This window comes from Anastrepha obliqua, chromosome 5, assembly GCF_027943255.1.
Source record: "Anastrepha obliqua isolate idAnaObli1 chromosome 5, idAnaObli1_1.0, whole genome shotgun sequence".
NCBI lineage: Eukaryota > Metazoa > Arthropoda > Insecta > Diptera > Tephritidae > Anastrepha > Anastrepha obliqua.
Window position 1 is genome coordinate 68443284 of NC_072896.1, and position 27301 is coordinate 68470584.

Genomic DNA, 27301 nt, shown 5'->3' on the forward strand with positions numbered 1-27301 from the left:
TTAAAAACTGAACTTTTTAAAAGGTGTAGCTCAAATATAATCAAAGTTATGAATTTTTACAAATGAGTCTCCTTTTTTTATTTTCAAAAAAAAAAAAAACTAAAGAATCCTCGAATACGTTTTGTGTTTTGTTTTCGATATATTCATAGAGCGCGTAAAACAAAAATTAAATCAAATTACAAATGTGTCTGTCGGTTTTTAAAAGCATATGCCTTATTTGCTTGATAAGAAATGTTCTCTGTTATATGAGAGTGGGTTATAAGTATGAAATATTCCTTTTTAATCACATCCACTATTCCTTTCAATGTATAAGTTAGTGGATTGGCAAAATCTGTTTATTTTCCCAACTCGTTTAAAGGGATCATTGAATCAGCTCCTTCGTGTTTCCTTCATTATCATCTTATAATTATTGATTAGCCGCGCTCAGAGTGATAAAGCAAAAATAGCAGCAACTTTTGTAAATGACATTTTACAGTAACAAGGAAAGAATGAAGCCGGCATCTTAATAGCGCGAACGACCTTCATTGAGCAGGTGTGACAATGGCAAGCATTTTGCACACGGCGCACTTCTTCTTCTTAATTGGCGTGATAACCGCTTACGCGATTTGCGCCGAGTTTAACAAACCGCACCAGTCATTTCTTTCTCGTGCTAACAGGCCCCAGTAGGGCACACCAAGTGAAGCCAAGTTCTTCTCCACCTGATCTTTCCAACGCAGAAGAGGCCTTCCTCTTCCTCTGCTACCAACAGCTGATACCACATCTGATACTTTCAGAGCCGGAGCATTTGTATTCATTCGAACGACATGACCCAGCTAGCGTAGCCGCTGAATCTTTATTATCTGCGCTATGTCTATGTTGTCGTAAAGCTCATACAGCTCATTGTTCCATCGCTTACGATATTCGCTGTTGCCAACGTACAAAGGTCCAAAAATCTTGTGCAGAATCTTTCTCTCAAACACTCCAAGCGTCACTTCATCGCATGTCTACGTCCACGCTTCTGCGCCATACGTTAGAACGGGCATGATGAGAGTCTTGTAGAGTGTTAGTTTTGTTCGTCGAGAGAGGACTTTATTACACAATTGCCTACCTAGTCCACTTGCACTTGTTGGCAAGAGAGATTCTACGTTAGATTTCAAGGCTGACATTGTTATCAGTGTTAATGCTGGTTCCTAAATATTCGAAGTCTTTTACAACCTCGAAATCATAACTGTCAACAGTGACGTGGGTGCCGATACGCGAGTGCGCGCTGTTTGTTTGATGAAGGAGCTACTTCGTTTTGTCCTCGTTCACCACCAGACCCATTCGCTTTGCCTCTTTATCCAGTTTGGAGCAGGCAGAGCTAACAGCGTGGTTGTTAAGGCCGATGATGTCAATATCATCGGCATACGCCAGCAATTGTACGCTCTTATAAAATATTGTGCCTGAGCAATTAAGTTCTGCGGCTCGTACGATGCTCTCCAACATCAGGTTAAAGAAGTCACACGACAGCGAGTCACCCTGTCTAAAACCTTGTTTGGTACCAAGCGGCTCGGAGAGGTCCTTCCCAATTCTGCCGGCGCTGCTGGTGTTGAGCAACGTCATCTTGTATAGTCGTGCTAGTTTTGAAGGGATACCAAATTAATATAGGTAACTCCTTTTCGTACTGTCGAATGCAGCTTTGAAGTCGACGAAAATATGTTGTGTGTTGATTCTCCTTTCATGGGTACTTTCCAAACTTGGCGTATTGTGAATATTTGGTCGATGGTAGACTTTCCAGGTCTGAAGCCACACTGATAAGGTCCAATCAGTTGGTTGATGGTGGACTTCAATCTTTCACACAATACGCTCGCTAGAACTTTATAGGCGATATTTAGAAAACTAATCCCGCGGTAATTGGCAGAGATTGGAGGATCACCCTTCTTATGGTTCGGGCAGAGTACACTTAAATTTTAATCGGCAGTCATGCTTTCATACGACCATATTTTGCATAGAAGCTGCCATGTTTGAATAGCTCACCCGCAGTCCGTCGACCCCCGCGGCTTTATTGTTCTTTAGCCGCGTTATCGCTATTCTCATCTCATCATGGTCGGGTAGCGGAACGACAGTTCCGCCGTCAACGATTGGGGTATTGGAATCGTCACATTCTCTGTGACACGCGAAGCTGCCACTATTCAACAGGTTCGAGAAGTGTTCCCTCCATAATTAAAGTATGCTCTAGATGTCAGTCACCAGATCGCCGTCTTTGTTCTTACAGGAAAACGCCCAGTCTTAAAATCTTCTGTAAGCCGCCGAACTTTATAGTAAAATTTTCGGGCGTTCTTCCTATTGGCCAGCATCTCAAGCTCCTCACACTCACGTGTTTCGTCCTCTCGTTTCTTTCGCATAATCCTTCTTAGCTTCTTTGCTGCGCACTAGTAACAGCAATATTTGGTTTGTGATAACTAAATTCCTGGGAAGTGTCCTCTCTTTCCTTTCTTGGTAGGCTTAGTTTAAACTTCAGAGGTTCCGTGAAGGCAGAAATAATGTGGTTGCTGAAGCAAACAGCGGCCTAATATTTTAATTTATATTAAAGCCCATAATCATAGTCCTCTTTATTTAAAGTAATAAAAAAATATAAAGTTCACTTTATGTTTAGACGTAAATACAGTGTATTCTCTCTTAAACGGACACCTAAGGGACGGACAAATTTCTCCGCTTATGAGGAAAATGTAAAAAGAGTTCATAAAAATGTATAATAGATGTAAGTTTAAACAGTTTTATTTCACAAAAAAAAAATATTGTAATATGATATGGTACATACATACATATAAGACTAAGAAAGGATTTTCATTTAAAAATTTTCAAGAGTTAAAAAAACAAAATTTGTTATACAAGATATTCAAATTGATCTAAAAAAAGTTGGAAATTTTAGCTTGGCGAGTTTTTCTTTAATTTCAATATCTTGAAGATCTACTATATTTGAAGTTCGAAACCCTTAAGCTCGTTGTAGTTTAGTGAAAAAGCTTTTAGTTTTCTTAAGGCTAAATAAGCTTCTTTGTAGGAAGCAACGACAATCAATCGCATTTTCTATTTCATCTTCAGACGAAATGGCCAACGATACTAGGAAAACAGTTAACACTTCAGTATTGATATTTTCCAAATCTTCATCATTAATGAATATTTCATTATCTAAATTAAGATAGTAGTCCATGTCAACTTGGATTTCGCTCCGAACTCGATTAAGGGGGTCTTCTACCGTCACGGTTTGAAAAAATCGATTTTTTTTTTAGATTTTTTAAAAGCTACTAATGTTAAGAGTATGCTATAAAGAGGGTTTTATGAAAAACATGTTCCTTCATGAGCATTTCGGGGAGAATACATGCATGCGCGTGGCATTTTCGAGCGTTTCTGTATCTTTAAACGCCTTTTCCCGAAAGTTGACTTTTTTCAACTTTCTGGTCACACATCTACTATAAATATTTGTCGAATTCATTCCATCTTTTTTCCAGTTATTCAGTGAACATCTCGCTATGTTTTCCCAGACCACTTTTTTCAATTTTTGATTAGTTTAATTTTGCGGGCCTCTAAAGTGTAAAAAAAAGAGGAAATTTTCAAACTTTTTTTTTAAAATCACGCATTTTTTACAAATTTCAAAATATTTAAAATCGCCACTGGGAAAACATAGCCAACGCTACACTTTATGATAAAAAAAAAATTTTTTTGATTTCACAAAGTCGCCTAGGACATTTTTACAAGGGCAACCTCGAGGACGGTTCAAGGACACAGGGCCAAAGAATTCGATTTGAAAAATATATTTTTAAATAGTGCAAACTTGTGCAAATTAAATAAAAAAAATCTGATTTCATTATCTCAAGTGGTTGCTTTGTAATTAATTCCCAAAAATAGGCCCGAGATTAAGGCGCGACGGTAGAAGACCCCCTTAATAACGTTCTAGAACTGAGCAAGTGCTGATAGCGGAAGCTCATCTTTTGCGTTCCAACCGCTATCCTTATTGGGCATATCTGTTTTCCCAAACCCAGCCTTAATGAAACAATTTTGTATTGTCTGTGGACTCACTTGCTCCCACGCCTTGTGTATAACTGAACAACGTCTAATAAATTGCGGCCGCCGTAGCCGAATAGGTTGGTGCGTGACTGCCATTCGAAATTCAGAGAGAACATTGGTTCAAATCTCGGTGAAGGCGCACGCCACAAATAGACAACTCCATAGCAGAATTTGTATCTTCCATCCGAAACAAAATATGTTTTAAAAATAACGATTTATGCATGACCTTAAAGTTTTTTATAACGCCTGGTGAAGGGGCTGACAAAATGCTGTTGTTTGCTGGGAGAAAAATAACTTTCACATTTTTCAATTTTAGATCGCGAGGATGGGAGAAAGAGAACGACGCTCTGCTTTTGAATTTGCATTTTTTTAGTTCAAATTATGTTGTCGCAGTGTAAAACCATGAGCCTATCCTTAGCCATTTTCCCACCAGTGCATTTTTCACCTTTTAATGCTAATGTTTTATCCGGTAATGCATCATCTGCATTATAAATTTCTCGCAAATCATATCCTTCAATCAAATATCGTATCTTTTCGGTAAAACCTTTGACATCATCTTGATGGTTGATGCACTAAAATCGTAATTGGGTCTGATTGAAATTTCTTCAGCTTTGCTCCTAATAAAGGTGCCTAACAAAGGAATGTCTTTATTTCGTGCCTTCGCAAACCATTCGTCGCACAATTTATCAATATTAAGACCTCAGCAGACTCATTAAAAACAAGTTGTTCGTATTTAGGGGGTTCCCCTCTATACATATATGTATCTACAGGTTATTGATTACAATTAAAATGCCCTTTGGGTGGTAAAAAAGTGTCCGCATCCTGTTATGAGAGGGTTGTCCGCTCAAGAGGGAAAAATTTTCAAAATCCCTTAAGCATTTTTTAGTACTGAAAAAACCGTACGTTTACGGCAGGTGTCCGTTTAAGAGAGGTGTCCGTTAGGAGCTACTTTTGGACAAACATCTATTGCTTTACTCTTCACCTTGACTATGAAATGCCTCTATTGTTGTACGTATGTATGAAAATAGTGTTTCCAATTTCTTTCAAAATTTCTCGGCTGGTATTTCCATTTGTAATCTTTAATTCTTTTGAGATTCAGCCGTTCAACATGAAATAAGGCCTACTAAAAAAAAGCTGTTTCCAAGACATAATTTCATTTTTATTGTGTTATTTGCACTTGAGGTTATACATGCATATGTATGTATGCATAGACATGCAAATATGAAATGTTTGTTTTAATTTGGGTATTCCAGTTCATGCGCAAATTTTGGTGTTGATGACAAATAGATGTATGTATGTTGATGCCTTTTGTTTTTATATTTTTTTATATATGCATAACTGTTTTTTGTTGGAACAAGTTTTTAATAAATAATAAATAAAGAAAAGTCCGACATTCTCACGTGATCAAATAAAACCGCATTTAAATTCGTAAAGTGAAAATTAAATCGTTACTAATATTTTTAACCACAAAACAAAAACTTTTTTATATTTTTTCTAGCTGAATGAACTGGTTTGCCAGCAATAATATGTATATCACTCAACTGCAAAGATTTTTAATAGCGAAATTTCGTATAAAAAATTGGTATTTCGTAATAAAAAATTTGCAAAATTTTAACTGTCATGAACTTCATTTTTGTAGTAAAAAAGATAAATAGCAACAAAATCAAAGCTGTGCAACTTGTATGTGAGTTTGGTAGAATAAACTCGCATTTCACCGATTTCAACAGTTAGTTGAATCTGAATTTGTTGGCAGCTGCTAGCGGGCGGCCGCTGACTGCTGACTGTTTATTGCCGCCGGAGTTGCCAAGCAACAATTGCTAAACAAAAATCGGCAATAAATTGGGAGTGTCTAAAACAAAAGCACACGCGTATCCATTCAATTGCACTGGAAATTGAGTTGTTCTGAATTCATTTGCCTTGAATTGTGTATTTACTATACTCGTAGTTGTGGGAGTTACGAGTTTCGCGAAAACCAAGAATTAAACGAAAATCATGCGAATGATTGCTTATGGCTTTAGATTTGTGTGTATAAAATACTTTTATAGCTCGTATTTGTTTTAAACAGAAATCACTCACGATCCATAATATAAAATATTATGTGTTACTAATATGTAAAAACATACATGCACACACACACATAAATACATCCTGTGTTGCAAAAATATTTCTGAAAAAAGTTTCCCAATAAAATATTGAGTTTTTGTGTTTGTAAATTGGAAATGATTGGCGTTCTTTGTTTTGTTGTGGCTTCTGTGTTATCGATAATTATTATTACGAATGTAAGGTGAAACGTTAAAGTAAAAACTAAATACAATGGGTGCCGGCGAAGAAAAGAGGTATTACACATAATTTTTTTTTATTAATTATGCATTCATATTACAGAAAAAAGCGTGTCTACATAGACGCTTTGGCCTGTATTCTTGTAGTTCGGCCATGTCTGTCTGCTTAGTTCGCATATTGTGAGGCCTTGCCAGCTTGTATTTACCTTTTTGATGGATCGAGCGTTGTATCGGTTCGAGCAAGTTCATCACTCAGATACGTCATTTAGAAGTTTGAAACATTCTAAAACTGTTTTTGATGAGTGTATTTTAGATTCAAGCGCTTTTATTGCCGTTTGACTGTCCGAGTATATGAAGGCTCCGTTTGTGGATAATACTCTCGTTTTTAAGTAAGTCCCTCTTTTATGGCAGTGCCTGAAATACACTGCAATGATCAGGTAGGCGAAAGGATTGGCCTATTCCGAGTTTATCGGAGTAAACCCCTCCACCTACTTCGTTGTCTAGTTTTGAGCCATCTGTGTAGATGTTTATATCATTTTTCTTAACAAAGCCCGTTATCCCATTCCTCTTTGGAAGGATTTATTTAAGTTGATATCCTTGGTCTTACAGAAATCTGTTGTGCCAGGAATGCAGCGGAATTTTTCTAAAATTAAAGAGTGTCCTCTTTGGTTCGTTCTGAGTAGGCCGATTTCTCTTAGTCTGAGAGCTGCTTTAACAGATGTTTGCTTACCGAATTGCTCTATTGGTAAAAGGTTAAGCATAATATTTAGTGCCTCTGTGGGTGTAGTCCTAAGGTCCCCGCAGATGCAAAGACTGGCCATTTTTTGTACATGTACCATGGTTGTTTAATATATTCTTTAATATATCATTTATCTAAAGCCGGCCACCATACTAGTATGCCGTATCTTAGGATTGGTCTGACAATTGCTGTGTAAAGCCAATATACGATAGATGCGGAAAGACCCCAACTTAGTCCTATCAGCTGTTTACAAGAGTTGAGTGCTATTGTCACTCTTTTTACTCTATCTTCGACATTTGTCTTCCAACTTAGTTTTCTGTTTAGTATTAGACCTAAGTAGCGGGCCTCATCACTGAATGACAGTGCCGTTCCACCTAGAGTCGGGGGAGCTATATTTGTAATTTTATGTTTCCTGGTAAATAGAATGAGTTCAGTTTTATTGGGGTTGACGCTTAGCCCATTTGCTTTTGACCAGTTTTCAACCATGTTTAGTAAATCTTGCATGACTTCTCTAAGTGTATTGGGGAATTTCCCTCTTACTACCATTGCAACATCATCCGCATATGCTACGACGTGTTGTCCTCTCTCCTCTAGGATCTTTAGCAAGAAGTTTAATGCCAGCACCCATAGGAAAGGGGACAGCACACCGTCTTGAGGGTTTCCCCTGCTAACTTTTTTCTTGATCTTTAAGATCCCTATGGTTGCGATCACAAATCTGCTCAAGAGCATGTTTTTGATGAACTCAACTAGAGCGCCAGAGATCCCGAAATCCGTCAGTGTTGTTGAAGGCGCCCTCGATATCAAGGAAGGCTACCAGTGTGAATTCTTTATTATAAATTGACTTCTCGATTTCTGTAACAAGTGAGTTAAGTGCAGTTTCAGTAGATTTCCCTTTACAGTACGCATGTTATGAGATGCTAAGCTTATTAGAGCTGATGTTAGCCTTAATATGCTCTTTATTATTCTTTTTAATTTTTTTAGCAAAAAATAGTATATGCTAATTGGCGTAAAATCTTTGGGTGTTGTGTGTGAACTTTTTCCCGCTTTAGGAATAAAGACAACTTTTACTTCTTTCCATACTGATGGGACACTTTTAAGTTTCAGAGCAGCCTTGAATATAGCCGTTAACCACTCCATAATACAATTGAGTGAATGTTGTATTTGGGCGGGGAATAATCCATCTGGACCCGGTGATTTAAATGGTTTAAAGGTGTTCACTGCCCAAGTTATCCTGGTTTCAGTGATTACATCTTCAATGTCAGAATTAGGTCTTTCTGTACTATTGTTGATTAATACGTTAGATGATTCGTTGCTGGGAAAGTGTGTGTCCACTAGCAACTGCAGAGTTTCGTCAGTCGAGATAGTCCAACTCTTATCCGGTTTTTGGAGGTACCCGGAGGAATTATTTTTTTTTTGAAGGGATTTTACGCAGTCTAGAAGCTTCTGTTAGATCGACTTAGTAAGCCGATGGATGGTGTTTTCTTTGGGCTCGGTGCAACCGTTGCTCGTGTTGCGGAACTGATTGTTCCTGTCGGTCTGTCAGTAGGAGGACCGATCGCCTTTTTTGTTTGTTTTTGTTTGTTTTTGTATTAGAACTTTGCATTTTGCCAGCCCATACACTTAATAACTCAACACAAAAAAAATTTGCTCCAGCATTACAGCAAAGTGAGCCAGTTGTTTGATAGTAACTTTATAATATGTTCCGGCCATATTACATACTTCTCATTTTCTCTCTCATTCATTCAACAAAAAGTCCTTTAGTTAATATGCATTTAATTAATTCCAAAATCGCTTTGGCAAAAAATTAAAATTTTTCTCTCACAAACGGCAAAAAATGCCACACAATTTGTTGATACAGCCGGTTCTAAAACCTTTACTTGTTGGCAACATTTCGTTTATTTTATTTACGCTAACAACAAAAACACCTGCCAACACAAAAAACCCAAAATAAATTGCAAAAGTCATCAGCCGCTACGGTAGGAGCAAAGCAATTTCCATTGGATGATTAACTGTTGCCAATGGCATTTGTAGGCACATATGTATGTGTAGAGGAGAGAAGCGAATTTCAGTGGTATGCTCACAAAAGTCCAAGCTATTTTACACATACATATATTATACACAAACATGCTGTAATACGTACTAATACATGCACATACATACATATACTACTCGTATCATTGCATATGCGCACATTGCAAATAAATGCCATTTAACGGTATTTATTCGCCATGAAAGTTAATTTATTTACAAGTTGCAACAACAAGCATAACATTACTGAACACATGAACCGCAAGAGCATGCAAGAGTGTCAGAGAAAAGAAAACAACAATAGCAAACAAGCACAAATATTAACCATTTAATCCATGGCAAAGACAAATAGATAAATAGTTAAGTATATTTATGTGTATGTGTGCCTGTGCATGCTTATGGATTGCATATATGACACTGCAAACCCGTTCTTTGTGAGTCAAAACCAGTCAACAGAAATCAGAAATTCCACAGAGGTGAGATGGCATCACTCTGCTGTTGCAATGTACTTCTTTGAACTCCACGGACTTATGAGAGATTGATAAAAATAATTATAGAAGCGCTATTTCAATATTCATAGTTAATTACATAGAATATATAAAAATTAAAATAAAAATACTTAGAGTTACGAGCCCATCGATTTTCCTTTCAGTGCAAAATGGAAAAATTGAGACCAGAAAACTCTTTTAATTGGAAAACCCACTCGTGATTAAAACGAAGCCAATGCCACCATGGAAGGTGATAGTTTTATTCGAATTTTGAGGTGGAGGCATCACTGAAAACTGCATTTCGGTTATGTATCCATACCACCTTTTTGTGAGCTGAAATTGTGTATTTGGATTTAAAAAAATTTTAGTTTTAATAGGCCACACTTCTCATCACACACTCGATTTTTTAAGCAGTATGCCTAGGAGTTACCGTTAGAGCCTTTTAGACTTTCTCCTGGGTTATCATTAAACATCAACGGTTAACCCTTGTATTGCCACCCAAAAAAAATCTACATACTCTGCCACCCGGGTATCCCGACGACAATTTTTTGCGTATAAGTCCTCTATATACTGAAGTATGTAGTTGTATACATTCGAGAAATATTTATTTATTTATGTTGTAAGAACATTTTTCTGACTGAATACATCAATAACACAGGCCGACAAAATTTAACCAACATTCAGACCCAGAAACCAGACTATATATTTCCGAAGGTTTATGATGCGCTGAATCCAAATCTGGCCTCAGAATTGCTCTATCAGCTCTGGTTTTCGAGATATCCTAACCTAAAAGTGCAAAAAACCCCATTTTTGCCCATATTTGAGGTTAAGTAGCCTTGCAGATGTTTTCTTTCACCAAAATTAAAGGATGGCATCTTTAAATACAATCCTTCTTTTTTCAAATGGCGTTTCGTTTGCTCAAATATAATTTTTTTCGCAGAGATATCGCATTTTGAAATTTTCATGTTCTTTTTGTATTCGTAAAAACTCAAACTAATAAATTAATTTTAGTTATCAATCCGAATTTTGCATGGACAGAGAAGCAGATATTAATTTAAATTATTTCGGATACTTTTCCTTGTAGACTAGTGTAATCTATATATATAAAAATGAAATGATGTTCGTTTGTACGCATTTTTTTGGGCCGATACGAGGCCAATTTTATTCGTTCTTTTTTCATATTATAGGGATCCACTAGGGGAAGGTTTTTAGCAAAAAAAAATTTCTTTTAAATATTTTCTTCATATAAAAAAAAGAAAAAATCAAAATATTGTACAAAACAAAACTTGTTCGATTCTTAGATTAAAGTAAGTTTCGAATCGACATTCATTTTATGTGTACAACTTTTTTTGAATTTTTCGTTATTGTATACAGAAATTTCAAATGATTCGAATGAAAATTTTTTTTTTTTTATTTCTTCCATAAAATATTACACCTGTCGTTCGACAATAAGTAATTTGATTTACAAAAAGATGGAATGAGAGTGATATTGAAGGGCCAATGCCCCCAAGCTCATTTAGAAGAAATATATACATATTATTTAAAAACAAGTGGTTAACAAACAATGACATATACGATTAGTTGACAATTGATTACAAGGATTTTGCAAGATCTGTTGGTGTTTGACGGTTAAGCCGACTTTGGGTAGATTTTTCTTTATTTGGTAGTCTTCTCATCATAGGATTTGTATGCGTTAATAGTCTATTTATGTGTCTTCTGCTAGCGCTTTGTATTGTTTCATCAATAGTATCGATGTCAAGGTCGCGATGAATATCTGCGTTAGGTATGTACCAAGGTGCATTAGTTAAGGTCCTAAGTATTTATGAAAATAATATTTCAATTCAATTGAGCAATGCTTTCTTTGACCAATTCTATATGTAAATGAATGCGTTTGCAAACGATGTTTTCGGCTATGAACAAATGTTGGAATCGAATGAAAAAGGAAAGAAACGCGAAATGATAAAAAAAATTCTTGGAAAATTTAAAATGAATGGTGCTTCATTGGAAAAATTCAAAGGTAATAAGAACATACACAAGATAAAGTTAGAATTCGAATTTTTAGATTTATTTTGTTTATTTCTAATTTTTTCAGAAGTACACCACACAACAACTCATTCCAACTCTGATTTTGAAATCCTGTTGGAATTGGTGATCGATAATTTTGTCACTATAATGGTCAATGGAAATTTGCGTGTATCAGACCCTGCATATTATTTACCATATCAACTTTTTATGGAACATATGGACCAAATGAACACAAAAAAATAATTTAGTTTTGTTTTGATTTTTTGCAACATTTTGGTTTTCAGTTAATACAATAAAAACAATACTGTTTTTTCGTGAATACAAAATTCTAAATTTATTACGTTGTTTGTTTAGAATTTTTTTAGAAAAAAAGTAAATTTTTTGGTTTTGAGGAAATTTGTTTATTGTTGCTATTTGTGAAAGCGTAGATATTTGTAAGTATTTGACTATAATCCTAAAAGTTAATGGAATACCACTATGACACATAGAAAACATTTTTTCAAAGGGGTGTTTTTCGAAAATTATAAAAAAAATTGTTTTCAAAAACTTTGAAGAAATAAAGTAAAATAAAAAAATTTAGAAAGCATGAAAGTTTTTCAAAACCAAATTTTCCTCAAAAAGATAAAAGAAATTTCTTCGAAGAGGTGTTTTCTTAAATTACAAAAAAAAAAATTTCAAAAATTTTAAACAAATAAAATAAAATAAAACTTTTTCAAGGGTATGAAATTTTTTCAAAACAAAATTTTCTGAAAACCAAAAAAAATTAAAAAAAAAAAATGGTGTTTTCAAAGCATTTCATATTCCACTATTAATAGAGAATACATTTTTTCGAGGGGGTGTTTTTCAAAGCGGAAAAAAATCTTTTTTAACAAATCAATTTAAACTTTTACAAAAGTATGAAATTTTTTCAAGAACAAAATTTTCTCAAAAACGTTAAATTAAAAAAAATAGTTTTTTCAAAATATTTAATTTTCAGCAATTAACAGAGAAGAAATTTGTTAGAGCGAAGTGTTTTTCAAAACTTCAAAAAACACTTTTTAACCAAAAAAAATAAACCTTTTTTCAAAAACAACAGGAATGATAACATTGCCTAACAATTTCTGCACTTTTGCACAGTCTGAAGAGGCATTGATACAGAGTGTATTTCCAAACATAGTTCAACATTACAAAAACCATGATTGACTCAGCGAAAGAGCAATTTTAGCTGGGAAAAATAAGGACGTCAATGATATAAATTCAGCTATTTTAGATCAAATACCTGGTGACATAGTTGCGTATAAGTCAATGGACACTATTACTGATCAAGATGAGGTCGTAAATTATCCAATTGAATTCTTAAACTCACTCGATTTGCCAGGCTTACCACCTCATAATTTACGATTAAAAATTGGAGCACCGATTATTATGCTGCGCAATAGTAATGTGCCCCGACTTTGCAACGGTACCAGACTCGCTGTGAAGAAGCTAATGGGTAACGTTATCGAAGCAACAATTTTGAAAGGGAAGTACAAAGGAGAAGACATTTTGATACCCTGAATTCCACTAATTCCGGCGGATTTACCATTCGATTTCAGGACAAGGACAGTCTCTACAAATGTGCGGTATTAATTTAGAATACCTAATTTTTTCTCATGGACAATTGTATGTAGCTTGCTCACGAGTTGGCAAACCATCGTCATTATTCACGCGAAAGATGAAAAAACCAAAAACGTTGTCTACCAAAAAGTGTTACAATAAAGTTCGAATGAAATTGCATCAAAGAATTTGCTTTGTTTCGTATTAATTTTATTCTCTTTCAGCAAATCATTGAATTTATCGTCTAGCGAAGCGGGCGAGGGTACGCTAGTATTATATACAGCAACTTTCGTACTCCTATATCAGGTATAAAACGCAGGCAGCTGCGCCCTAAATTTCTCGTTTTTGTGAAGGCCAGGTGGATTGAACTTGAAAGATAAGCGAACACCTAGTGGTTAAATAAGCATGTTGCAGTCTTCGTTGAACTGCACAGTTTTTCCAATGCACTTCCATTGTGTTAGTTTTCCATGAGTTAGTCTTTCACGCGTCTTGGTCATCGGACCGTACTTGATGAAAACTGATGCCGGTAATACTTTCCTCACGAACGATGAACGCAATCGTAATATGATAACAAACTTTTTAAGGCCTAAGTAAGATGGCATGGACTTGTAGAATATGTGATTTCAACTGGACGGTGCCACTAACCTCACAACGCATAAAAGGATGGCCCTATTGCGAATAAAGTTCAAGACGAAATATCGAAGTCAACTGGTCGTCAAGATCTTGCGATTCAACTTTTTTCTGGGGCTGCGTGAAAAGTATAACCTATGGCAATAAACCGATTCTTATTATTATTAAAAATTATTTATGTTTTATGTCTGAACGAAAATCTGTATCCTTATTGTTTCACCCTATACTCATAGATCGATCTATTATCTGTTCGGTGAACCTCTCTTTATAACGAATATTTCTCTCGTCCGAAGCGCTTCATTATAAAGAAGTTTGACTGTATTTCGACCTCCTTAACTCACAATGAAAATTATTATTTAATCAGCTTTCAATTTCATTGACAAGTGCATAAATAAACAAAGACAACAAGATTAAACACTGTCGCAATTACCGTTATTTCATGAAGGCCGCCATAATGGTAATACCATTTCCCTTACTATTTTTTTACCTTTATGTATATTTGCACTACCCACATACTATGTACATATGTATGTATATTATATGCAAGCATGCATGAAAAAACAACATTGACACTCAATAATCATTACGCTTTTTTCTTATTTTTCCAGTTGATCAACGTATGGTTTTCAAGGCCTTCCAACGTTGCCAGCCGATCTACACCAAACCAATTCCGCTTCCCCTATACCGATTGAAAAGATGTTGGTCATTTGCATTTGAATATTTCATAGCGTCAGTACAACGGTTTCACGCTTGATCGGTTGAAAGAAAAACAGCAAAAGAGGAATAAAGTGTGCTGCAAAAATTGAAGCTTATGGAAAGAAGCAGTAGAACTGCGAGCGTAATTAAGCCAGCGAATACATAAATTAAACTAAAGCATAAATAAAACGTTCGACCATGATTATTGCCTATTGACCGAAAGACCTACTGATGAGATCAACTGAACACCAAAACAAATCACAGCTGATCGGCAAAGCAGTGGTTACCAGAGTAGAATGCGGTATGCAGGCATGACTCATTCGCTGATCAGATGAAGTGCAGATAACTACGAATGTGTAAATGATGGAAAAAATTGAAGAGCAGAAAAGCTAAAAAAATAATAAATAAAAGAAAAAATAAAGAAATAAATGAAATCAATGAATGCATTAATATGCAAATTAACTAAAACACAACACCAACTATAACATTTTAACATTTTTGTTAAAACGTTAAACAATGTCTAAGTAAAACCCCATACAAAACAAATAAACAAAAATATTCACGTCAACAACCACGGTTCACCAATTGTTTCACCACACTGTGAGCGCCAACAAACTTCCACGCGAACGAAAATGCTGATAGTTTTTTATGTATGTAAACCGTCAAAAGCAAAAGCAACCAAAATCACACAGCAAACGCAAAAGTAATAAATTTTCATTCGTAGCAACGTGTACATCACTAATAAAAAAAGTCAAATAAAATCACTTTCAAAGTTCAAACGTCTCGTTAGCTCCGTTACAAATTAGGACTCACAGTGTTACTATGAGCGCGTAAAATACTCAAAACCAAAAAAAGAAAATAGATAAATTAAATATCCGAAAATAATAATTACTTTAGCAACAACACCACGTTTTCATATATACCCACTTATCACGAAGCGGAAGAATTTCGACATATCTATAGCGGACTGATAGTAAATATCAGCAACCTTGCGCTTCTACATATTTAACAAATTAAGTGTCTCACAGTCGACAATCGCTCGCTCATCAAGCGGTCACATACACATCAACACGCCACGCCACCGCAAAGCATGTTACAACTGCCAACGCAATTCAGATACACTTTTACCTTTTCATCGTCAAGTTGAATGCCAACGCGTGACGTTAATAAGAATATAAAAAAATTTGTTGATAGTATATTTGCTTTAATTTGTTGCTAAATTAATTGTGTACACGATTTTTTCTCCATACCTTTTTAGCTTTACATATGGTGCTTTTAAAGTTTAATTAATTTTCTAAAACGTTCTTTCAAAAACTTCGTTGTAAAGTCTAAATGCAAATCAAAGGAAAATAGCAATACAGTAATTTACAGTACACACTTGCCACACATACAATACCACATCACACCACACCATACGACGTACACAATCATACTATATTTCCTGCAATATGTCCGCAATGAATTTCACGCGTAAACTGCGCGGTCGCATGCGTTCCAATACCTGCCGCATTGTGTTGCTTACCTCACTGGTGTGGGTGATTGTGGATTTTGTACTGATCGCGCACTATTCGGATTGCATTGGGCGCGATGGTTGGCGGTGTAAGCGGCCGGGGGAATACGATGTGGAGGTGAGTTAAAAAATGTTATTCCATATACGATTTTCTATTAAATTTTAGTGTATACGTTCCATTTAGGCATAAATTGGTAGTTCAGGTTAGGTTAGGTTAAGGTGACTGTCATAAAAGAAAACAATTATGCTGCAACACACCCTGTAAAAGGTTGCATTTTTGCTATGAGAACACAAACCCACTTGTAGTAGAACTTTTAAATAATCTAGGCCGTAAATTTCACTAACTGCCCAATTTAGATCTTCCGTTTTATGTGTAAGCTGAAATTTTTGCACAAAATTATTTTTAGAAACAGCAAATACTTCTACAAAGGTAATGGAAATCAGCGCTTTTGCCGAGGACAAGGTGTGCATCAGCTGTTTTGTTTTTACATACAAATAAACAACAAAATGTAATTAAAACTTGAAAAAATGGAAAATATCGAGCACATATAAGTGAGTCAGCTGTTTCTTAAATGAAGGCTCCGAAAAGTCATTTTAGCTGTGCTTCAGAGCATTTTATGCATTTTAAGATAGCATTTTTGGTTCTAATTATAGTAAATATATAAAGTGATCTATAGTGCAAACGTGAAAAGTGAACGATTCCAATTGTGAGAATAAGAATCATTGCGCTCAAATATGTATCACCGCTTTGATTCTTATCAGTTGTTGTGGTTATGGCTGCGACATTCATTATAAATGTTTGCGAAATGCTACTCGAGTGGCAGTTCTTGACCGGATATAAGTCCGGGTCATTCCGGTAACGAAACGGCTATAATCAAAACGAGCTTATGTCAAGGGAGTACTTTTTATATAGTTTGAGAGTCTGTCCACCACTTTCGATCTATCAGTTAACACCGACACAACTACAATATGGATATTATAGCAAGTTACCTTCCTACTGCCGAAAACTAGTAGTGTGTTTCAAGCAGAGGTCTTCCCGATCCTACAGATATGCAAAATGCTTAGACATAAATATCTTTTGCGATAGTCAAGCAGCAATGGAGGCCCTGTCGTCACCATGTTGCAACTCTTCTGGTCAACTTGTGTAAGGAGAAGATTAAACGTCTCGAATGTGCAGGTTCCAGGTATCTGGGTTCCAGGACATAGAAACATAGAAGCAAATGAAATTGCGTTAAAGGCAATGGCAGGTAAGGGTCGACAGAACCGTTTCCAGTTGTCCCCATCTCAAACATCGGTGCCCCTAACTGTTGTTAAAGGGAAACTGCACAATTTCTTTTTTAAAAAAGTGCGAGACAAATGGAGTTCGATCTTATCGTGTGCTATCTCAAAAACACTTTGGTCTCAGTACCACGAAAGCAGGACTTTTAAAATGCTGGAGATCCCACACCACTCAATTTTCAAACTGGTTACCGGTCACTGGGTAATCGGAACTCATGCGGAGAAGCTTGGACTTCCGTACATTGCAGATGCTGGGGGAATCCGGCAGGAAAAGATAAGAGTACAGATTGCCAGCTTTTGTTTGATCCTGTACATGAGGTTGGCATGAGTACTCTAGGCTTTTGAGTCGTTTTATCCAAGTATAGATTCCACAATTACTTTCTATCAAGGATTACTCCCTGATATTTTAAACTTTGCTTGATTTACCAACAACTGGCTTTTAATTCCATTGCATTCTCCTTTCCCCCAAGAGAGAGCACTCATTAGTTTTTATTAGTTATTAAGCAAAAAAATCAGGTTATTCCATAATGCCAACAAATCTAACTACAATGAAACTATATTACTTTAGTTTTAATTATATGGCATAACATTTTATTTAGCAATCTAAAAATGCCCATTTCTTGCAAAATATGTCCATACCTGGAAAAATTTTCGCAACAAAATACTTTAGTTACTATTATAGGTATGTAATAAGGTCATACTTCTGCAAGGAAGTATGATACATAGGTACGTTAGGGCGGGTCATTTCGTTCTTAAAAAATATTACCGACTTTGTTTTGGCAACTGCAGTATTCTACTGGAGTTTTAACATTACTCCAACTGTGCTCACGTGCCAGGTGAGGTATGTGGCCTACCTTTCTCCGATTTTTCCAATATATATACATATATATATATATAGATGGTAATATAGATCACGCAATGGCAGCTCATTAAAATGTAGAAGACACAGCGCGACCATTTAGAGCTATAATTCACTGGTATTTTTTATTCAAACTTACCAGTAGAATACTTTAGTCGCCGAAACAAAGTAGAAAAAAACGTTTACCAGCCCTAGTGCATGTACATATGGTATCTAGTAATATTCGTACTTGGATATATACTTAATGTAATAATATAGAACGTGTATTCCAAAGTAAACTGGCTTCTTAGGTACAATTTTTCGTTTGGTTATCAATTAAATGATTCGGAATGCTCGATTCAGAAAGCTTGACGTTCTGTCATTCTATTCATTCATATCACGTCTTCTGAAGGAATAGATGTGGTGATATTACAACTTATTCTGGTGGCTATATGTTTGTGTTACCAAATTTATGACTAAAAATCACTTTTAATTGCCATCCACAGAGTATTTGCCTTTTATCTGCTCAGAGATATGTTTCTAGGCCGTACTAGGTCGTTCAATAAGTTTTAGGGTTCGACCAGAAAAACACAATTGTATAGTTTGAAATACACTTTATTATTCAGTATAGCCTCCCTGAACATCAATACATTTGTTCCAACGAGAATCCAATTTATGAATTCCATCTCTGAAGTGAGAATCTGGAAGGGCTGCAAAATACACTTCCACAACTATTATGACCTCAACATTTAATGAAAAACGCTTTCCACGCATGAATGTTTTTAGGTCTGGAAATAGGATTTTAGCCATTGTAAAATGCCCTTGTGACACGGTATGTATTTTCTGTGCACTGAATTGAAATTACTATAATAATTTTTTCTACGTCAGTTATCTGTTTGCGGGTTACTTAAATTCAATTTTTTTAGCAAATGCTGGCGGATAGTGTGTTCGTAATAGTTTCGTAAACAACTTGTTGTTTGGTGTATTCTTCAGTTGTAAAAAGAGTCGTTGAAGATGTTAACAATAAGTTACGAGGAGTCCACAATGTGGAGTTAGACAGGTGGTTTAAAGCAGGCCGTAATGTGGTTGATAATATGGCTCGTTCTAGCGGTCCATCCACCTCTGTGACTGACCATCTGTAGCTAAGATCGTCGTGTGAGCATAGCAGTCGTTATAATAGGTGCCTCGCCGGGATAGTAGCATTCCTGAGCGTATTACTGTTTCTAAATAAATGTTGAATATGAAATCACAACAAACCAACAATCATCGAAATGGAGCTTTTCAGACAAGAGTTGCAGTTATAAGTGATTAAATGTCAAGTGTTCCTAGTATTTTTAATATTGTCGTGAAGTTTTCTGAAAATTGGTTTATTTGCAGGCTTGAGTTTAATGAGAAGTAAACCGAAAAAAATTATAATTTTGTGACTTATTCAATCTTAAACATTTTGGTATAGAGTTTTTTAGTCTCCAATTAAAAAAATATTATAAATATGTTAAATGTAACCACAGTTATCTCACATTCCGCCGTAGCCAAATGAGTTCTGTGCTTGACTATCATTCGGTAGGACCCATGTTCAAAATCCACTGAAACACCAAAATGGCGGGAAACGTTTTTTGCAACAGTGGTCGCCACTTGGCAGACAATGACAAACCTCTGAGTGTATTTCTGCTATGGGAAACCTTCTCATACAAAAACCGTTCATTTGTGGAACAACATAGACGGGCATCACAAATTGGAGGAGAGGCTTGGTCAAACACCCAACAAAGGACGCACCCCCCAATTATATTTATACATATAATTTTCTAATGTGTATTATGACTTTGCATTGGAGTGGAGGTCTTGTTTACTTTGGAACGTCTCTTGTGTTGATGAATGTGTCTCAGCATAAAAGTTAAATACTGTAAGGCCGTAAAGTTCATAGCCCAACCCCATATGATAACTTATTGTTGTTATTGTCTAGGTTGTTGGTGTTGTTAGAGACTCCGGTGCGCTAACGCTTTGGACTCGTATATAATACTTTTGTTGTGCTAACGAGGCACTGGCTCTGGGGTATAACATTTTAATTAACACGTCGTAGCGGACTTTGTTGTTGGCTGTCCTTTCACTTGCGGCCAGTTGGCGTCTCTTACTATTATTATTGTTGTTGCCGCAATATGCATACATAAGTATGTGTATTTGTGTTTTTGTCTACTGCATGCAGCCAACCAACCGGCAGTGCAATTAATTATGCAATAAATCTTGCCTTAAATCAAAATTACAGTGTTGAACTTGGTTGTAGCACAAACAAGCAGACACGACACAACGCAACGTAACGCATCGTTCGGCGTCACCTTCATACATTTAGCAATACCATCAACAGCATGAAATATGTGTGAAACCCGCAAATTTTACCGACTCAATGTTGTCTTGCTAACTGGAATTGCAGTCTCTGTACTATTGTTGGTGTTTCCCATTCATCAGCCCGAAAGGCCACTTTGCGCCTCTCAGTCTGCCAACAATTATTTCAAAATTTGTTAGTATGTAGTTTATGTGCGAATGGCGATCACTGTTTAGCTTGTTGCTTTCGTCGTTGGCGCGAGCTCTAACATCGGCACCGGCACCGGCATCGACAAAGCTTCCATTGTAAGCGGCTATGACCGATAACCGTAGACCGGCTACCAACTATGAACGACCGTTCGCTCAACAAATTTATGCATTTACTCATACGTTTTCTTTCACACATACATAATGGTGTGCTGATATATGAAAATAGACATACACTGAATATTGTAGTGTGTACATTAAAGAAACGTCATTTGTTGCATGACACATGCCGCACGTCATGGCTTCGGGCTCGAAGCGCACAGTAGTTAATTGCATTTCATGTTTTAATAAATATTATTATAATAAATTTTGAATGCGTAGCCGATTAGTTTGGTGTGTGACTACCATGCGGAAGTGCCCAAGCTCGAATCTACGAGCATGAAACACCAATCGATAAAATTTTTTTTCTAAGAGCGGTCACCTTTTGGCAAACAATGGCAAAACTCCGAGAGTATTTCGGCCATGAAAAAGCTCCTCATAAAAAATCATTTGCCATCCGGAGACGGCATACAACTGTAGGTTCCTCCATTTGCGGAAAATTATCAAGACGCGTTCTTTAAACTGAAGGCGGAAAGTTTTCCGAAACGTCTGAAGTGGCAGACAGAAAAAGAAGTGGTCGTCCTCGCGTGGCTCGAACCAATGCAGCCATAAAAGCCGTTCGAGAAAGAATTCGCAGAAATCCCCTTAGAAAGCAAAAAATCTTTTCCAGGGAAATGAATGTATCGATCAGATTCATGTCAAAACTAATTGTAGATGATCTCCACATGAAAGCCTTCCATCGGTCATATTTTGACTACGCGCTTGAAGAAAATTAGACTCGACAGATGTAAGCAGCTTCTTCGGTAGCACGCGATCAACGGCCATGAAAGTATTATTTTCACATATGAAAAAACTGTTACTGTTGAAGAAGTTTTTAATAAGCAAAACGATAAAATCTATGCTATAACTTCTAAACACGCATAGTCACCATCCAGGCTTAACTAATGGTTTGGTGCGGAGGGTCTTTTAAAGGCATTACATCTCTTAATTTCTGCGAAAAAGGGGGTTAAGACCTTGGCAAAAGTGTACCATGGGGATATCTTTGAAGACGTTGCGAAGCAGTTGAGCAGGAGTACTGTCTTCATTTTTCGTTGGATCTTCCAGCAAGATTCCGAAGATTGGCCGTCTCGAACTCCAGAAACTCTTCCCGCATTTGGGTGTTAAACCGCAATCACCATGATGCTCCCCGATAGCCGTCCTCACGGATTAACATTAGTTAACGAGTATATTACACATTTTTGGGCGCTCCTCTGGTGTGACTCATTTATTTTGATTTAAAAATTTATGGTAAATTATAGGCTTAACGGTTCACTAAATTGCGAGGTACACAGGGTCTGGGGGGGAGTGATTCGCTCAATTATTGTGTACCAATTATTAAAAAAATCTCATTCCGCTGGTAATACACCATATAATCTCATTGTTATTAGTCAGATAGTATTCATTCATTCCTGAGTGCGGCCTTAGATTCGGGGGGTTTTGTAAAAGTTGATTAGCATATATGTATGTACATAAATTGGTTTGCTCTACTTTAATACTAACAGCTCATCATCTAAATATTGTTCAATAAAAAACTTACACTTATTTATAAAACTTCTTGGTACGATTTGTTGCAGACCAGGCTTTGCAGAAAATTTAAACGGATCTCTATTTCCTTTTTTTTGTGTGTACCCAAATCCCCCATCTTACTATCATTATTGTATTCAAAGTCAGTTATACTGGAATCCGTTGAAATTTCAGGATCGCTCTCTTCATCAGTAATATATTAATAACAAATTTTTCATATATAATATTTATTTTTTTTTTGTTTTATTCCTGTATGGTCTCAAATAATTCTAAACATCTTGAAATTTAAGAATATGTTTCATTTTTCGCAACAATTACAATTTAAATACCCAATGGTAACTACGTTTTTGTCATAACAAGCAGATATACTCGTTGTTAACTGGTTAATAACAGCAAAGCGCTTTTTGAAGTATCGAAAGAAACTTGTTCTGTAATGTTTTTGAAGCTTTGAATAAACGTTTGCAGTCCCTTATTGATCTCGGCCAATGATTTCTTAGACGTTTATTGACCCAATTAAAAAGAGGCAATAGGTATTATTAACGGCCAATGATTTCTTAAACGTTTATTGACGCAATTAGAAAGAATCTCGCCTGAGGCAATAGGTATTATTAACGGGTAAAGGTTTGAAAAGGAAAAATTTCTGTTCTTCATAATATCCGATGTATTTACCCCAGAAGATGCTAAAAAGTGCACACTCCGCTCATGTGGAGAAACTTTGTCTTTACGGGAGCTAATTTCTTAAGGGGGGGGTTAGGGTTTAGCGCTAAAAAAAAAACACTTTTTTTTTGAATTTTTTACAGAAATATGGCTTAAGATACTTTAATAAAATCAGTTGCATGTTATTGTACATCTTTTCAATAAGTTTTTAAAAAATATTAATAATAAAATATTGACAAATAAGCCCATGACAGAGTTTTTTTTGGAGATATCTTTTTCGAGACGTGCTCTGCGGCGCCAATCGGCATTCGTCGTAGAATCATCTGAAACTAAAAAAGTCAAATTTTTCAGTTAAAGTATGACGTAATGCTCCCCCCTACATTAATAAAATTTTTTTTTTCATTTTTGTAGTTTTGGTGGCAAAAAAACGTAAAACGAGCATTTTTGGCGAAAAATTTCGCCATATTTGTAAGTGAAAAACAACCTTAAAAAACAAAAAATAAAAAAAAACAGTGTAGGGGGGAGGTATTTTTGATTTAGAAGTTGAATAGTTTCGGAGTTGTGATTGGCACCGTCTTTTAAGAAGTCGTTTCGGGAAAAACGCGTTTGAAAAAATGATTCTGAGAAATTATCGATGCTCCGCATTCGAGGTAGAGTGTCTACAAAGGCTATAACTTTGAGAGTTCTGCTCCGATCCACTTAAAATTTTGACACAACATTCTTGAAATGATTTAATATAAGATGAGTGAAGAAAAAAAATTTCGATTTTGTGACCCTACCCCTCCCTTAAGTTATGCAACCTTCATAATACAGAACATTCCTCACGAGGAGCATTTTAAATGTCAGGAATTCGACAATGTAAAAAATTCAGGCGGACTATGGCCATATTATTATTTTTAAGTAATTTTTTTAATGCCCCGATTTGGAGCTTCGAAGTTCAATATCTCGATTTCGGAGGCTAACTTCAAAAATCTGAGAAACTAATATTGTACTTATGACTCAATCTCTCAATCAAAATTGGGTTGACCAAAACCCAGCCGAGTGCTGTTCAGAGTAATTAATATTTTCTGAAGTTTTCCTTCAAGTTTTTGTTTATATTTTAATTTACAAATAATCCTCTACTTCTGCAAAAACTGGTGCAGGAAAATTATGGTAAAAAGATAACATTATAAATAATCAAGAAAGTCAAGGATTTTAAATTAATCGATTTCGTACGCTTTTAAATCAGTCAATGCACACTGTATTGCCGGGAATGCATTAATTCAAGCTTCTTATCATCAGCGCGGTTGCTTGCGTGCTTACATATACACATACTATATGAACATATGACAGCACACACATTTACGCATACGTATGTCTGTTTTAATAAACGGCTTTGTAAAGGTATTTCTCACACAATCAAAAGGGAGAATAATAAATGTAAAAAGGACCATGCTTTATTAAATTTAATTTTCCATACATAAATTGTCACTTTTCGATGCTCATAACACTCACTCTTTCCTCTTACAGTTGCCCGATGCACAAAAGCTCGTCGATGAGCAAAATATGGTCGATGACAGTGAAATTAACACAGAAAAGAAAATGGATGGGGATGCTGGCAGCGCGGGCAAGGGGCCGGGCGGCTTTGCGGGTGGCGGTATTTCTATGACATATCGCACCACGATATTGAAAAAATGGCACTCCGCACCGCCTGTAAGGGAGGAAAAGGGCAAGCAGGGCGAAATGGGTAAACCAGTAAAAATACCACCGGAAATGAAGGACCTGATGAAGGAGAAGTTCAAAGAGAATCAATTCAATTTACTAGCCAGTGACATGATCTCATTGAATCGTTCGCTGACTGATGTGCGACATGAGAAGTAAGTACATTTGCAAATGCATGCCTATGGTGCATTTTGATTTTGATATGACTTTTGACTATGCAGAGTGTTTTCACTGCATAGTCTACTATAGTTATGTACAAATGTAAACGATTTTTTCATTTAATTTAATTTTTGTGACCACCCTATATTCGTATGTGCATTCGCAGTTGCAAGAAGAAACATTATCCATCGAAATTGCCAACAACCTCAATTGTGATAGTTTTCCACAATGAAGCGTGGTCAACGCTGCTCCGCACCGTGTGGAGTGTCATCAATCGCTCGCCACGTACGCTACTCAAAGAGATTATCCTTGTGGATGATGCCAGTGAGCGTGGTAAGCAAAAATAACCTACAAAGGAAAAAAATTAAATAACCAATGTGCCTATTTATGTATGTAAATGTGCGATTTATGCAAATAAGGAGACATTTTTTAATTTAACACTCATTCGCTTTCCTTTATTTCACTACATTATCATCGCACACAGATTATTTAGGTAAGAAATTGGAGGAGTATGTGGCGAATTTACCGGTGCATACGTTTGTGCTGCGAACAGAAAAGCGCTCTGGCTTGATACGCGCTCGCCTGCTTGGCGCCGAGCACGTGACGGTATACATGATTATATACGTTTTCTATGTCTATTTGTTTATGGCGCTAACGTATTACCTTTTGTTTTTGCATTTGCTTGTAGGGTGAAGTCATCACTTTCCTGGATGCTCATTGTGAATGCGCAGAGGGTTGGCTGGAGCCGCTGTTAGCGCGAATTGTGCAAAATCGTCGCACTGTAGTGTGTCCCATCATTGATGTGATCTCCGATGAAACCTTTGAGTATATAACCGCTTCTGACTCGACGTGGGGCGGTTTCAATTGGAAGTTGAACTTTAGATGGTAAAGTAAAAATTAGGCTAAGACGATATAGTAGTGAGTTTTTGTTGTGGCCAGTTATGTATATGAAATGTGAGCTTAAATTAATATAGGTCCTACTCGAATTAAAATGCGTATGTCGATTTCGATATTTCATACTTTTTCGCGCTATTTATTTAAGTGCTCTAAATTTATCATCAGAAAGTGTTATCAGAAAATCTACTAAGCGGAAAGTATTTTGCGAAAGTAATTTTTCATTTACATCATTTCAAAAAACATACTTTTTTGCTTTTCACACTGCCATGGTAAACGTTTTCCAACATTAGTTTTTAATATTATGCTGCGGTTGTGTGATTCGATTTTTTATTCCTCACCACTTTCGTAGAAAGTGTATTTTATTTTTACAATTTGGTTGTTCGAATATCAAAATTTCAATTAGAATATAAAGAAACAAATAAGGCAACAACAAAAAGTGTTATGTGGATTCAACTTGTTCCTCACCGGTCAATTATTATATTAACCCTTATATTAACCCGTTTGGGTGTTTGGCCGAGCTCCTCCTCGTCCGTTGTGGCGTGCGTCTTGATGTTGTTTTACAAATGGAGAGGCCCACAGTTTTAAGCCGTCTCCGAACTGCAAATGGTTTTTTATGAGAAGCCTTTTTATGGCAGAAATACACTCGGAGATTTGCCATTGCCTGCCGAGGGGCGACCGCTATTAGAAAAACAATTTTCTTCATTTTGGTGTTTCACGGAGTATTGAACTGTAGTTCTCTCCGAATTCCGAATAGTAGTCAGGCACCAATCCGTTCGGCTACAGCCGGCTCAATTAATATAGCGTTGAAAAAAAAATTGTGGAAATTGTGCGGTGGAAATAGCTTTACTTAATTATTAATAAGAAATATTAAAAAAATTGAATGAATGAAAAGTTTTTATATATATTAATATATTATTTTTTGTTTTTACGGATCCATATATAAAAACTAGTTGTAAAGTATAGAAAATAGTTATAAAGCAGCAAAATTATTATCTGACGAGAAAGATGAGTATATCGCCTCCAAGAAAATATTTTGTTTGTCCAAAAGTACTTACGTTTTACTCTGTTTTCGTTATATTTAACTGCATCACTCGCACTTCAATTTTGCTTTTTCACCCACTTCCGCAAAAGTTAGGTTATTTCGAAATTGCATAAAGTTTTTGCGTTTTATTATTGCTAAATATATACATATATTGTGGATTAAGATAGTTTAAATTATTTTATAATACTTAAGTTGGAAATAAAATTGAATCAAAAGGATTAAGAGCCGTTGAAGTTAATACTCAGATGTTTTATTAATAAACGGTTCTGTTTAATATGATTTCGATATAAGAATTGGAGAACATTTTTCGACCGTCCACTGATGAGTTTATGGGAACAGCTTTTGTCGGTGATGATAAATTTACGAGCGGAAGACGATCAATTTGTTTGAAATTTTGTACAGCTGGCTTAGTAATTCTTTTTTGTTTTTTTTATGTGAAAAGCCAATTATACAAAAACAAAACCCATCGCTGCATGTAGTCACCAGAGAATGCAAAAAAATTTCTGACAGCAAAATTAACTAAAAGTGCACTTTCCTTGCCATGTGTGACA

The 27301-nt window shown here is 35.9% G+C and overlaps 1 protein-coding gene across 4 annotated transcripts in view; it reads left to right on the forward strand.

Moving 5' to 3' along the window:
* Nucleotides 1-27301, forward strand: part of LOC129249323 (polypeptide N-acetylgalactosaminyltransferase 5) — a 127172-nt gene that overhangs the window by 73554 nt on the left and 26317 nt on the right. For 3 of the 4 annotated variants that reach the window (XM_054889074.1, XM_054889073.1, XM_054889076.1), the window contains exons 2-6: nucleotides 14396-16111; nucleotides 24461-24807; nucleotides 24978-25144; nucleotides 25296-25417; nucleotides 25500-25696. In XM_054889074.1, the coding sequence (XP_054745049.1) occupies nucleotides 15932-16111; nucleotides 24461-24807; nucleotides 24978-25144; nucleotides 25296-25417; nucleotides 25500-25696 (1013 nt within the window). In that variant the 5' untranslated portion in view covers nucleotides 14396-15931. The remainder of the gene's footprint in view (nucleotides 1-14395; nucleotides 16112-24460; nucleotides 24808-24977; nucleotides 25145-25295; nucleotides 25418-25499; nucleotides 25697-27301) is intronic. The other variant, XM_054889075.1, reaches the window with a different exon arrangement.